Source organism: Ciona intestinalis, unplaced genomic scaffold (genome assembly GCF_000224145.3).
Source record: "Ciona intestinalis unplaced genomic scaffold, KH HT001076.1, whole genome shotgun sequence".
NCBI classification, from domain to species: Eukaryota; Metazoa; Chordata; class Ascidiacea; order Phlebobranchia; family Cionidae; genus Ciona; species Ciona intestinalis.
In genome coordinates, this window is record NW_004191397.1 from 39,170 (window position 1) to 53,183 (window position 14,014).

At 36.1% G+C, this 14,014-nt stretch overlaps 1 protein-coding gene and 3 long non-coding RNA genes across 4 annotated transcripts; 2 read left to right on the forward strand and 2 right to left on the reverse strand.

Annotated features, from left to right (window-relative positions):
- The first annotated feature begins 447 nt into the window (after window positions 1-447).
- LOC113475605 lies at window positions 448-2,329 on the forward strand. The gene is made up of 2 exons (XR_003397357.1): window positions 448-2,097; window positions 2,149-2,329. It is a non-coding gene; the product is annotated as an uncharacterized LOC113475605 (long non-coding RNA).
- Window positions 2,330-7,176: 4,847 nt separating this feature from the next.
- On the reverse strand, window positions 7,177-8,207 carry LOC113475606. The gene is made up of 3 exons (XR_003397358.1): window positions 8,121-8,207; window positions 7,924-8,032; window positions 7,177-7,378 (listed from the first exon to the last, which is right to left on the reverse strand). It is a non-coding gene; the product is annotated as an uncharacterized LOC113475606 (long non-coding RNA).
- A 2,434-nt stretch (window positions 8,208-10,641) lies between these two features.
- Window positions 10,642-11,820, forward strand: LOC104266439. Its single transcript, XR_717557.3, has 3 exons — window positions 10,642-11,155; window positions 11,269-11,496; window positions 11,574-11,820. It is a non-coding gene; the product is annotated as an uncharacterized LOC104266439 (long non-coding RNA).
- LOC108950844 lies at window positions 11,800-14,002 on the reverse strand. The gene is made up of 4 exons (XM_018816972.2): window positions 12,564-14,002; window positions 12,278-12,449; window positions 12,066-12,214; window positions 11,800-12,004 (listed from the first exon to the last, which is right to left on the reverse strand). Exons 1-4 carry the CDS (start codon window positions 12,577-12,579, stop codon window positions 11,826-11,828), a joined length of 516 nt encoding a protein of 171 aa, XP_018672517.2. The 5' UTR covers window positions 12,580-14,002; the 3' UTR covers window positions 11,800-11,825.
- Window positions 14,003-14,014: the final 12 nt, after the last annotated feature.

Here is a 14,014-nt window from a genome sequence, read left to right on the forward strand (position 1 = left end):
ATTTTAGCCTTTCTATAACTTGAGATATTAAAATTCAAAGAGAAGTAGTTTCTTTCCTTCGGCGGGGGGGGGGGAGTCGACTTCACTAGGTGCAGCGTCTATGAATAATACGTTAAAAGTAGGTGTTGCGAAAGTATTAATAAATCAAAAACTAGGCGCGGTATTACCCCAATTTTTAAACATGTTTTGCATGTTGCTATACATTAACGTGTGTCAAAATTTTGTTAATATTTATTAACGATTTTTGTATTTTATCGCGGGTCAACTTTGACGGCCCACCCAATTAAAAGTACTTTGATTATTTAATATATTTTTTGATACGTAATTGAAGTGTCGCTTCTTCTTTCCAACGACACCAAGATTGCTATTTTAGCCTGTTCTATAACCCGGGATATTTAATTTCATATGAGAAGTAGTTTCTATCCTTTTGCGGGGGAGGGAGTCGACTTCACTAGGTGCAGCGTCTATGAATAATACGTTAAAAGTAGGTGTTGCGAAAGTATTAATAAATCAAAAACTAGGCGCGGTATTACCCCAATTTTTAAACATGTTTTGCATGTTGCTATACATTAACGTGTGTCAAAATTTTGTTAATATTTATTAACGATTTTTGTATTTTATCGCGGGTCAACTTTGACGGCCCACCCAACCAAAAGTACTTTGATTATTTAATATATTTTTTGATACGTAATTGAAGTGTCGCTTCTTCTTTCCAACGACACCAAGATTGCTGCTACAGGTGTACCATAACCCGGGATATTTAATAATATATGATATATTTACTGATATATGATTTTTATGGGGAAATACCGTTACGGTCTAATGATTTTCTTTTTTTAGTCTCTCGTTTTTTCTATAGGCAAGGGGGGGAGGATTCCTCACTAGCACCAAATAACTATATACAGACTATCTTTGCTATAATGCCTCTTACTGTTGTGTAATGCAAACTTACTACGGTTTGTTTACCTAGCACAACTCTCGTCTAAGTTTACTACCAGCTGGTAAAGTTTCCCCACAGCAAAACAATAAAATGCGCGAATTTAAGCGAGCAGCATTAATCACACACTAAACTCCCTCATCTTTGTTTCTTTATTATCGTGGCTGCTTCTCGGGTCTACTGTCTACTACTCCTTGCCCCTTCTCTTTTCTACGCAGCATTTTCTTCTCTCCGCTTTTCTCATTGCGCAATCATGCACTTGTACCTAGACGATAAGGAAACCCTATTTCGAATTAACCGCTAACGATTGTTTACTGAGTCTTAAAAGCGTAAACAATTAAAGATAAACATAAACAAACAAAATAGGTGACAGAACGAATACATATACACACAACGAAATGGAGACACGAGGCAGCTGAGTGACGTAACAATCGCCCGGTTCCATAGTCTGCCACGCATGGACGGTCGCGTGACAATGGACGAAATAAATAGACATGAACGGGGACTAGAAACACAGTATCATCTAGTTCTAGTACCAAACTGTATTTTACCGACTCAGCAATGTCAAAATATAGAATTTAATATCCACGAAATAACCAGTGTACGCGAGACATAATTAACTGCGCGGGTTCATGCACTGTGCGGCCGCGCAATTGCGCAGCTTAGAGGGAACACTGCTGAAGATGTCTAAACACAATAGCCACTTCAAAGGGTGAAACAGAAATCAAATTGCATGTACGTGACTCCCAAGTTTTTGACCGATGCAAAATGCATCACTGCGGTAAAGGAGACTGACCTATTGACTAACAGTTAATCTGCAAGGCAAAGAGGTTGACCTAGTATCGTGCGCAAACATGGCGAGACCTAGTATCGTGCGCAAACATGGCGAAACAAACGCTTAAAGAATTGCAGAATATGAGGAGCAACTCAGAAGAAGTCGTCGAAAAAATTTTCCACGATGCCAAGTGCATTGCTGAAAGCCACAACATTCCGATTATATTCACTTTACCACGCGGTACAAACCTGACTGTTCAGCAGCATTTGCACAGCATTGCGTTCTTCCCGTTCATTGAAGACGTTGTTAGCCAATTTGAACAACGATTTTCTCCAACATTTCAGTGTGCAGCACTCATTCGTAAAATATCCCGCCGAATCTTTTGGTATATAATTACAATAGCGCTATAAAACAAATACCCAATGTTCTATTTTAGATGAAAGTCAGCTCATAAATTTGGTAGAACTATATTCGAAAGACCTGGGAGAAATGCCGCTGCAAGGGTTACGTCAGAGTTCGGCTATTGGCGACATGAAGTGGTCAGCAGATCTACCATCCGACGCCAAATCTGCTCTTCAGGCGTGTAACGGATTTCTTCCCAAATATTCGCCAACTTTAAAAGTATGCATTACGTAAGTCAAATTAAACACAAATACTTTTCTTATTAAATTGTTGCCACGCTTCCAGTAACCACAGCTAGTGCTGAACGTTCCTTTTTCCCAGCTATGTAGGTAAAAACCTACCTACGCAGCACCTTGCGTCAAGATCGTCTGACGGTGTATCGTGACGTAATCTTAGACACAGAACATTTAATTAATCAACTCGCGGATATAAAAGTTCGCCGTCTTGAATTATTATTGTAACGTTTGGATAACTGACACATCAAAGCTGTTGTGATTCAATAAGATATTAAAATATAATGTTTTTTACAGAATTCAAGCACTTTTATACCGACCCCGGCTAAGAATAGAGAAGTTTAAGATTAAAAACTTTAAAAAAATAAAAAAATATTTAAAAGAAAGTGGCCCCCCCTAACCCCCACCTTGCGCGCGCGTGCTGTTTCGAAACTCATAACAATTGAAGTTATACACGTAAGAATCTGTTCCATTATTGAGCATGGTAATAGTCATTTAGATTCTTTTTCGTCGAACAGTTGTTCTTGGCTTTTGTTGTTGTGGCGCTGATATGGCGATTTTTTCCGCACTTATCCTAATTCTCAATTCTAGCATTATTTTATTATCTTGATTAAAATCAAATCGTTATATATATTTGTAATTTGTAGACTAAATTTTCAGATTTAAAACCGCACAATTGGCGTGTGTGCACCAAAGCGTAGACGAGTGCCTTTTTTCTTATCGTTATCTTCGGTATAAACACCGCGTCTCTCATTTCTTCGCTCTTTTAGTTTACCGCTCGCAATAAATCATTATGCAGCCGCCACAATAGGAATGATATTAACTTCCAACATTACCTATAATACTGCGTGATTACAGTTTATCCAAATTCTCAAAAACTAACGTCTTTAAGCGACGACAAGGTTAACTATAGTGTAAGTTTACATGTCAACACATGGTACAACACATGGTACAGGAGTTGTACAAAGTGTTCAATCCTTGTACGTCTTAAGTTTAATGAGCTTAAGCGACGACAAGGTTAACTATAGTGTAAGTTTACATGTCAACACATGGTACAACACATGGTACAGGAGTTGTACAAAGTGTTCAATCCTTGAACGTCTTAAGTTTAATGAGCTATAAAACACGAATAAATGCATTCTATCTACTGCTCCACAGTCACCAATAGCGACTGAAACCCGTTTTGATTTGTTTTCTACCATTGTAGTGATGGGGTTAATTATTACTAATTTTTTTAGAGGCTCAGAGTGGTGAATCTATTGAATCGTAATTTATTTAAGAGTCGCGACCTCATCATCTTTCAAGTGTACATTTTTTTCAATAAATTTCCAATTATTTCTGTCTGTATTTACATTATTAGAATTCCCTGTTGTATGGAGTTTGTTTGTGATCATGTTAAAATCTCCCATCATTAGAATTTGTGTAAACGGGTTGTCAGGGATTTTTGTTTTAAGGATTTCTAATTGCGATTTGCGTCGGTGGTCTGCGTAATTTAATTTTGAACCAGATTGCAAATAAAGATTGAAGATGTGTGTCTCTTCATTGTTGCCAAAGATTTTTAATCTCCCATCATTAGAATTTGTGTAAACGGGTTGTCAGGGATTTTTGTTTTAAGGATTTCTAATTGCGATTTGCGTCGGTGGTCTGCGTAATTTAATTTTGAACCAGATTGCAAATAAAGATTGAAGATGTGTGTCTCTTCATTGTTGCCAAAGATTTTTATTTTTTTGCATCTAAAAAGGCTGTATGATTTCATGGTGAACGGTATACTTTCGGGTAAGGTAATTTTTGACTAATAGTAGTGTTCCGGATTTGATTTGTCTTTCGTTACCAACACATGGTGCATTTGTAAAAAAAATTGTATTGGTCATGGTTTCTAGTTCTTTTATCGCCTCCTTGCAAATAAAGATTGAAGATGTGTGTCTCTTCATTGTTGCCAAAGATTTTTATTTTTTTGCATCTAAAAAGGCTGTATGATTTCATGGTGAACGGTATACTTTCGGGTAAGGTAATTTTTGACTAATAGTAGTGTTCCGGATTTGATTTGTCTTTCGTTACCAACACATGGTGCATTTGTAAAAAAATTGTATTGGTCATGGTTTCTAGTTCTTTTATCGCCTCTATGTTTGTTATGTGAGTCTCTTGTATTTCAAGGATCGTTATATTGTTGGTGGTAATGTAATTTTTTATTGCGCCAATTTTATTTTTTATTCCATTTGTATTTATTGTTCCGGGTGTGGGGTCACTACCTCCAGTGGTGGTTTGGGGAGGTGAGCTGTATCCGTTTGCGGATGTGAATTTGATTTCCGAGGTGTTGAAATGGTACAGAATTTTTTCAAATTCGTGGGCGCTCTCTTGTTTGAGTGTGAGCAGGAAAGCAACATCCTTGAAGGATTCTGTGATCACTCCTTCGACATCGTTTGAGACTGCCTCCAAAGGACCGCCTGGCGAAAACAGAGCACAAATTCCTTTGAGCTGGATCACTACTGATCTTTTTGAGTCTTCATTAAGTACCACTATATTGGTGGACGCGATTTCAACTATTGTTCTAATGTTTGTGGTGACTTCAACGGATTTGTGGTAGGGGTAGAGGTTTGCTTTGCGAATAGGTGGTTTTACTAAGTAAAGATCACTAAAAGGCAAGTAAAGTACAGTAATAATCCCTAATAACTAATCATATGCGAAAAAGCAATTATCAGTGTTGACCAAGATAATACAATTTACAGCGGTGGCAACACTAAAAAAACCAAGATAATACAAATTTACAGGGGTGGCAAGTTTAATCGGACTTCAATTTTTATCAAAAGGAAAACTTTGGAACATATACCGGGAAAATTAACTAAAAATAAATTAACAAGAGGCTTCCATCGGATCAACTTTAATGCCCAACTAACCATATTAACAACAATAACAATTAATGCACGCGACCGAGAACTAAGTAGTAAACCAAATCAACGTTCGGGTATAGGGAAGGGAAATCAACACCGGGAAATCACCTGAACTTTAATCCCCAACTATACGATATTAACAACAATAACAATGTACGCCACTGAGAACTAAGTAGTAAACCAAATTAACGTTTGGGTATAGGGAAGGGAAATCAAGGGGTATTGCCACCTGTCGCAGAGTGTAGTATGTATGGTAGACGTGCACTGCAGCCATCGTTGAACAGAACTGAGGACGATACACACGCGACCAAAATCAACCATGCATACGAAACAAAGGAAAATAATCGCGCTCGCATTGGAAAACAATGGGGAGTAAAGTAAACGACAATTTAGGGCGACACTGTAAATTACACACCGGCCCCAAATGATATCTGTCACAGTTCAAAAATGGGACAGTGGAGTGCACTTTCGTTCATATAAATATTGGGCCATTTGCCCATAGCCAACCAATAGGCCATTTCTCCACAGCAAGCGATGGTGCATCACGCAGCGGGTTCAATTTAGTCGGTTTGTTCGACTCTTCTGCCCAAGGCAGGTATATCTGAACGTGTTTTCGATCACCGTGTGCGGAATTGCTCAATCATCCACTTCTGTTAAAATATTTTTGGCGCAGCTAATAGCTTTGAGCGCTGGCCTAAGTTAAAATGATGGATAATTTATTGCGAAATAGTGGTGCAGTAGTACTAAGAAATAACATGCAATGTTCCTACACCTACCACCCCTGAGAACGTGCAATAGAATGAAAATTCTGCTTGATTATAATTGAAGAATTTCTGTCAGGCCTTCGTATAAACTGATGACGCTTTGAAATCAAACTATTCATGAAACAACGAAATACTACACTGACAGTTGGTGATATTAAAATTTGTGCTTCAACTTTGTCCTTCCATTTTTACTGCTGCTTCACGGTTTCAAATCTTCGTGCATGAAATTTCACAATCCCTGTATCACCACCTTTGGCGGGCGATTTTCCGAAAATAATTCTACATCTGTTATTTTTATCCTTTTCCTTGTGACATTTACACGTTTATGCAAAGTTTTTATTGCAAATAAGGCGGCCATAACTTAGTTCTGTGTAATACTTTCGCGTCGAATACAAGAATGCCTTGTGAACGAGTGGTCTGAGTTCCACGTTAGTTAACGAGCCATTTTGCGAGTCTGAGTTAACGACATGGTCAAAAGTTAGTTTAACGAGTAAGTACGTCACTACCAAGCACGCTTAACTTAGCGAGATGTGTTCATAATGCCGCCCCGGACCTCTTATTTATATATAGTTGAGCTAAAGCTCAGATACTTACCTTATTTAATTAGATTACCTTAAAATGTCTGACTTGGGTCCTTCATTTCAAAAAGTAGTCTTCGTATAATGAAAACACCATGAACCCAACCAATTCGGTGCAAATGTGGCCGATGTGTCAATCTGACAAATGTGATAATGTTAAAGTCCGATAGCTCTTACGCTGTGTGGTGTAGCCGGATAAATGATCAAACAAGTATTTTATGTCCAGAACTCTTTATTTATCAGTTGAAAGAGAACATGGTCAAAAGTCAGTTTAACGAGTAAGTACGTCACTACCGTGCACGCTTAACTTAGCGAGATGTGTTCATAATGCCGCCTCTGACCTGTTTTATTTATATATAGTTGAGCTAAAGCTCAGATACTTACCTTATTTAATTAGAATACCTTAAAATGTCGGACTTGGGTCCTTTAATTCAAAAAGTAGTCTTTGTATGAAGAAAACACCTTGAACCCTATTGTGTTAATCTGACAAATTAGATAACGGTAAAGTCCGATAGCTTTTAACGTTGTGTGGTGTAGCGCGATAAATGATCAAATCAAGCATTTTATGTACAGATCTCTTTTATTTATTTATATTTAGTTGATTTTTTTTCTTCTTTTTTCCGCTCAGAATATATGAACTTAGAAACTAGCGTTGTCAATTTGGAGTCATGTTCTCATCATTGCGGTATGCGAAATTGAAACGTTTACACACACAACAATTGGCAATAATTGGTAGTGACATTTTGTAAATGAGAAATTGCGGGAAAATCGTCCAGTTGACTTGGTGAATAATTGTTTTAGCTGAAAATTGAAAAGTGGAAATAAGGATCGTCAAGTCTAAAGGGCTGTACAGACATACTGTGTTTTGCGGCAAACGGCATACCATACACACACGCTAACGCGAGTGCCGCAAAAGCGAGAAAATCTCTTTTCAACCCGTCAAACGGCAGAGTTAAATTTGTTTTAACTTTTCTGCTTGCCTCGTTCATGTTTAGTGATAGTAAACTTTTGAATACGCGTCAAACGGCAGAGTTAAATTTGTTTTAACTTTTCTGCTTGCCGCGTTCTTGTTTAATGATAGTAAACTTGAATTTAGTGAATATTTTGGTAACATCAGCAAAGAAAAATATGTTTTACTACTGGTTAGACATTAAAGTTTATATATTAAACGTTTTGGTAAAATGAGTTGGTCCGGGATTCGCCATACCTATATGATTCAAAGACAAATAGTACAAAGACCAAATAAAAAAGACAATATGTGGACCAAGATTAGTCGTAGTACTGAACAACCATGTAATGTTTGTGTCTGTTTTTTTAGTGATTTAAGGCTAATAATATAAACTTACCGAGTGTTTTGTGATTTGAATGCCACATATTTGGTGAAATGGTGAGGCTGTCAGTGTTTTTCAGTTGAGATGTGTACCAAACGTTGGAAAAGCTTACGTGATCGGTTCTCTGAAGAAAGAAAAAAAGTTGAAAATATGAAAAGGAGTGGGGCAGGTTTAACAACCGTTTCTGTGTGGAAACATTATGAATCCCTTACTTTTTTGCTTGATCATCTTCATCTTAGACACAAAGTGTAAGTACATTTCATAGAACCTTTTGTTTATTATTTCAATTTACACCAAATATTTTAACTTAGAACTGTTGGAAATTTTACACCAACTACATCTGAGGCTTCGCCAGATTCTCTACAAGATGAAATACTACTGAATTTAACGAATGTTAGCACTACAGCAGATGAAGGCACATTTAAAAACTATTTGTTAACTTTAACTAAGCTGACATGTGAATTCTGTTGTACTATTTGATTTAATATCTTTGGAACGTGTGCAATCTGACAGAGTGTAGTGAGGCTCTCTCCCGTCAAACAAGTTCAGCACAGGCAACCAAAAGAAGGAAGCTAATTAGTCGGTCAGAGATGTAGGTGAATTTGACCTCGTGGATTAAAGGTTATTAATAGTTAAATGCATGCATTGAAAATAATTGTTTATTTCTTCAGGATAACATCTTTAAGGTATTAAAAGAAAATCAAGATACAGTTGATGCTATTCGGTCAAAAGCAACTCCTAATGATCAATATAAAATTTTGGCAAAGTGGTTTCTTGCAGACTCAGGAACATGGCACCTGCCATGGCAGACCAAGCAATGACCACCATATCTTTGTGAGCAATGTCATGGAGATGGCCAGCAACATTGTGAGCAATGTCATGGAGATGGCCAGCAACACAACTGAACCTGCTAAATTATGCGTAGATGCTTTAGATATTTCAATTTCATTCTTTCAATTCGTTATTTTATTTTCATTAAAAACTGAAACCAACATGTATCATGAAAAAAGAACAGAAACAGAATTATTTTATTTTTAAAAAAAAACTGTTATTTTATTTAAAAAAAAAAACTGAAACCAACATGTATTGTGAACAACGAACAGAAATATCGCAACAGAAACAGAATCACAAGCGGTTAACCACGGAATTTTGCCACGACAACTTTCCAAAGTCAGATAAAAAAAAAACTCTTTAAACTTTTCACGAATCAGGTGAGCATCTTTTGTATAGATGTTAGATCCTGTGCGGCCAATGCTATGTAAATTTGTGGTTTGTTGAGTGGACCGCCACTCTCCCATTGTGACATTGCCCCATAATCACCGATTCATTGTGAAGCAATATTGTGCATCACAAACTGCCATAAGAACTATGCTGTAGTTAAAGAGTCTAGATCTGTGGTATTTTTTGTAAAAAAATATTTAGTTTGCCAAAAAAACGTTTTAAAAAGTGGAAAAAAATCGTAAATTGTTGCGTCATTCGCGGGCACTGTGACGTAAATTACGTCACGATCTGTTCTAGTCGATCAGCTGATATGTGTTTTGTTCGGCGGAGATAAATTTATGTTTGCAGCAAAACACAGTGTAACATCGACATAGCGTTATCTGGTTGTTTTAGCGTTATCTGGTTGTTTTATCTTAAGAAGTATATGTTAGGTATATTGCCTTTGCGTGATTTTTATTCAAAATTAGTTATTTATGAAATTATTTGTTAGTATATTAACAAAGTTGAAGTTTGTCAGTTTAAAATAAATGCTGTAATGATGTACATGGCAGTTCAGTACAAATACCACATTAAAAAACAAACAAATTTAACATACTTGCTGTTTGGGTTTCTATTGAAGCAGTCTCAAGTGGATTTTAAATCTACCAAGAAACATTGTGTTCCCTTGTTTTTCATAACTGGACAAAACTGTGTGCTTTGATTAATTAATTCTTGACTTGTACCAGGTAGTGGGTCTGTTTCTTCCGAGTTTATAAATTCTTCTGTTGATTCCAAATGAATGTTGCTTACAGGATCAGGGTATATTGAAGGAATAGCTTCTTTTTTTAAAACAAGTTTTTTTGCATGTCCCGTTGTGAACATATGATAGTTAGTAAAATCTTCTGAAGTAAAATGTTCACTAAAAATTGAACTTTGCTTCTGGGCTGTACCAGCATGCCAATGTGACTTGGTTTTTTTAACAAACAAGCTCCACTCTTCTTTTAATTGAGAGTTATTAGGAAATAAAAATATGCTGATCTTTTTAGGTTCTGCCTTGTTTTTACAATGTTTCAGATTTTCGTTTTTGGTAAACCCCTATATGGTAACTTTAAATGTAGATATGAATATGTTGTTTAAAAACAAAAACAACCCTTAAAAATCTGAATCCGGCTAAATTACAGAAACTAATTCTCCACCAAGCTTGGTAGGCTATTTTAAATGGTTTTCTTATTTACTGTTATCATTTTATCCCATTGATCTCTAAGAAGTAACTGCCTCTAAGCCGCTGGTTCGATTAAAATATTGTTACTACATTAAAGTACGTCTGACTTTCCTAAACTGCAGCAATAAACGGTAACAACTGTGAGGCCGGGTTTTCCCCAGATACGAAGTATTGTATTGTGACGTCACAGTGCCCGCGAGTGACGTTTTTGGCAGCTTCAAAATCTCATTTTTTAAAGAGTCTACCACGCTCATACAAGTTGGTTTTAAATGAAAATATACACTTAAAAATTTTTTTGTGAAAAAAATGTTTAGTTTGGCCAAAAAAACGTTTTAAAAAGTGTTAAAAAATCGTCCATTGTTGCGTCACTCGCGGGCACTGTGACGTAAATTACGTCACGATCTGTTCTAGTCGATCAGCTGATTTGTGTTTTGTTCGGCAGAGATAAATTTATGTTTGCAGCAAAACACAGTGTACCATCGACATAGCGTTATCTGGTTGTTTTAACTTAAGAAATATATGTTAGGTATTGCCTTTGCGTGATTTTTATTCAAAATTATTATTTATGAAATATTTGTTAGTATATTAACACAGTTGAAGTTTGTCAGTTCAAAATAAACCTAAAAATGACTGATGTGAAGTATTGTATTCATCTGCTGAATCAGAAAGTGATGTTAGCAAAGAAGGCGAAGATCCTGACCTATTAGCAATAGGTATTGAGCCTTTCAAATTTGAACCTGTACTTCCAGCAAGTACTGTGGTGGAAGTGGACAGGCCAAGTTCACCCACCAGTAAAACAAGTGATGCTGAGCGAACCAAAAGTAGGTGGTTGACTGTTTTAAGTGTACTATTAAAAAAGTGACAGTAAAGTTTATTTGTTGTTTTACTCTGATGTTTTCAAATATAGAAAAATAAACTGGTATTATGTACTTGGACAGGTGTAGCTGCTCTAACTGTGATATCATGAATACGGAACGAGAATGTATTTGTTGTATGGAAATTGATGTTATAAAATTAAAAACAGATGAAGCTCAAGTGCATTGCATTACTTTTCATCCTGGATTCACTGGAGTTTGTTTAAATACACATGTGTTGCAAATGTCATATTTTGGATACAGACAAGAGCATGGAATACAAATATACCGAAATCATTCTACAGTAATGGAGTAAGTATTATTTAGTTATCTACTCTTCATACCAAAATGTGAATGAAACACAGGTTTATGATGTTTATTTTGTTTAGACAATATCGCTACACAGCCTATCGAAACTTTGTTCGATGGGTATGGGAATGGCTGGGTAAAGAAAACAGAAAGGTTCTTCCATCATGCGTAGTGAAAAGAATAAGAGAACAATTTAGTGAAAGTTCAACAACATTTACAGGATTTTTACCATCGTTATAAAACATTCAGTTTTCAATGATTTGGTTTCATACAAAATGTGATATAGACGGAAGAATCCATTTGTTAATAAAGTACACTCCAACATCACTAGATTATACATTTAGTTGTGGAAATCTGGAATAGTAACTTTTGGCAGCTTGAGATGGTGTTGGATGAAAATATGTAGAACTTAGGAATTCTGGAGTGGCAACACCATTCCATTGTTGTTGTAGTACATTAAGCTCATTTGCATCAAGCTTTAAAGCACCACATAGGACTTTTGAAACATAACCTAGAGCATAAAAATGAATTTAAATATATTGCTTACTATTCGTATACTGGGCTTTTTATACCAAAAGTGGCTTCCTCTTTTTGTCTTCGGACAAAAAACTCGCCTTTTTTGTATTTTGGAAAATAATATTTTACCACAGAGCTTCCATCGTTTCGCTTTAAAAACTTTCTTCCACAATTTTCATTGTAGTGCAATGCAGCTAAAAAGTGTCTGAAAATTGTAAACGTTATAGCTTTTTAGAAATAATTAGTATTTTTAAAGTCACAATATTACCGGCATAGCATTCCACGGTGAGAAAATGCACGAAGCTTTGGGGCAAACTGCAGTAGCAAACTGTTGTATGCCTCCAATGATGACGTTTGTTGTCGGGTGCTCAACTGAGCTATATCTTTTAAAAGCCTTTTGTTAAGAACTACTTTTTCAAGTTCTACATATGCTTGTGTAGCTGCAAGGCAATAAACATGTGGATTATACTAAAGTTAAAAAATCAAGCAAATGTTTGACCTTTTTTCAAAAGTAATTGTAATAAAAGTATGGACACATTGTAAAAACAACTTACTGCAATCTAACACCATTTCTTTCTTGCTTCGTCTTCGGATAAAGGTGGATGTGCACAGCGTGGATAGATAAGGCTATCATGAACATGTACATTTTGTATGTGGTTCAGGATTGACTTCCATTTGTCCACAATCAATTCTCGAGTGGATCCATCAGATGACATAGCACACCAGTACAGATGACTAATTATGCTTTTAGACCATTCTTGAATAATATGGCAATCTTTTTTTCTTTGAATTTTCATGAGACGTTTTTTAACACCTTTAGAATAATTTTAACTGGTTAGTGTTCATCATCTAAACTACCATCATACACTTACTTTTGGCAACATGCCAAACATCATAATAATGGGCATTGTTTTTCTGGATTTGAACAACCGTACAGCTTTTGTATATGATAAGCCATTACATGCAATACCACAAGACAAAAGCAAGTTTCCAACAGGGGCATTTCGAATTAGTGGTTGACTTGACCACTTCCGTAAAAAGGAACATTTGGTACATGCTTGTTCCACTTCAATAAAGGATCCTCTTCTATTTTTAATTGCAGATTGACATTCTCCAGTGCATAACGGGCAGGTGGCAAACAATCTCATGAGATTACTATTAAACACAATGAACTTTTCTTCTTGAATTGGGCCAGCCTCTTTAAAAGATGTGTCACTGGAAAATACATTTCAATGCCTTTTGGAAATATTGTAAAGGTAAATTTAATCAGAAAAAATTCACTAGTGTTAAGAACTGTACATTGGTAAATATATGCAAAGTATTGTACACTGGAAAAAGGTCGATGTTGCTTGCGTTCATGGAGGCATTTTCAACAAATGTTGGGTCTGTAATTTCATCATCAATGTGTGTCATACTTGTACTCTAATGTTTCATCATGCTTTCTTTTTTTATGAGGCGTTGAAGATTCAATAGGATCAAATCTTGTTATGTTGCTTTCTATGGCTGTAATGTACATGGCAGTTCAGTACAAATACCACATTAAAAAACAAACAAATTTAACATAGGGGAGACCGGGGATACCTCGGACGCGGGGATAGTTCGGACCATGTACATGACGTCACAATAGAGCATTGTGATATCATTTTAAACATATCTTAATGTTTCCATTACAAAGCAACATACTGTTTGGGGGCATGCGTAGTTCAACCGAATAGTTAAAATAAAAAAAGTTAGTTTAACAGAAATATGTACTTTTTAAGTTTTTGTATGTAAGGGTATAGTTTGGTTGCTGATAGCCGAAAGTAATTCTTTTGTGGTAGAAGTCGTAGTTTAGAAGCAACACTTCCATAAGCAAACGTAGATTTTGAGCAGGAGGTAAACAGTCGGCCATGTTTTTGCTTCTTTATGTCGCCACGTGTCTGGGGATACGTCGTGTTGTCCGACGTATCCCGGGTTGAAGTAAGTGTGTTATATTGTATGCTCACAATAGTTTTAGATCGTAAAA

Excerpts from the sequence above, each read along its gene's own strand:
- LOC108950844 (XM_018816972.2), bottom strand. Across the intron at positions 12,215-12,277 it reads CACCGTGGAATGCTATGCCG|ACACTTTTTAGCTGCATTGC; the intron begins GTAATATTGTGA and ends TACAATTTTCAG. Across the intron at positions 12,005-12,065 it reads AAAAGAGGAAGCCACTTTTG|GTTATGTTTCAAAAGTCCTA; the intron begins GTATAAAAAGCC and ends TTTATGCTCTAG.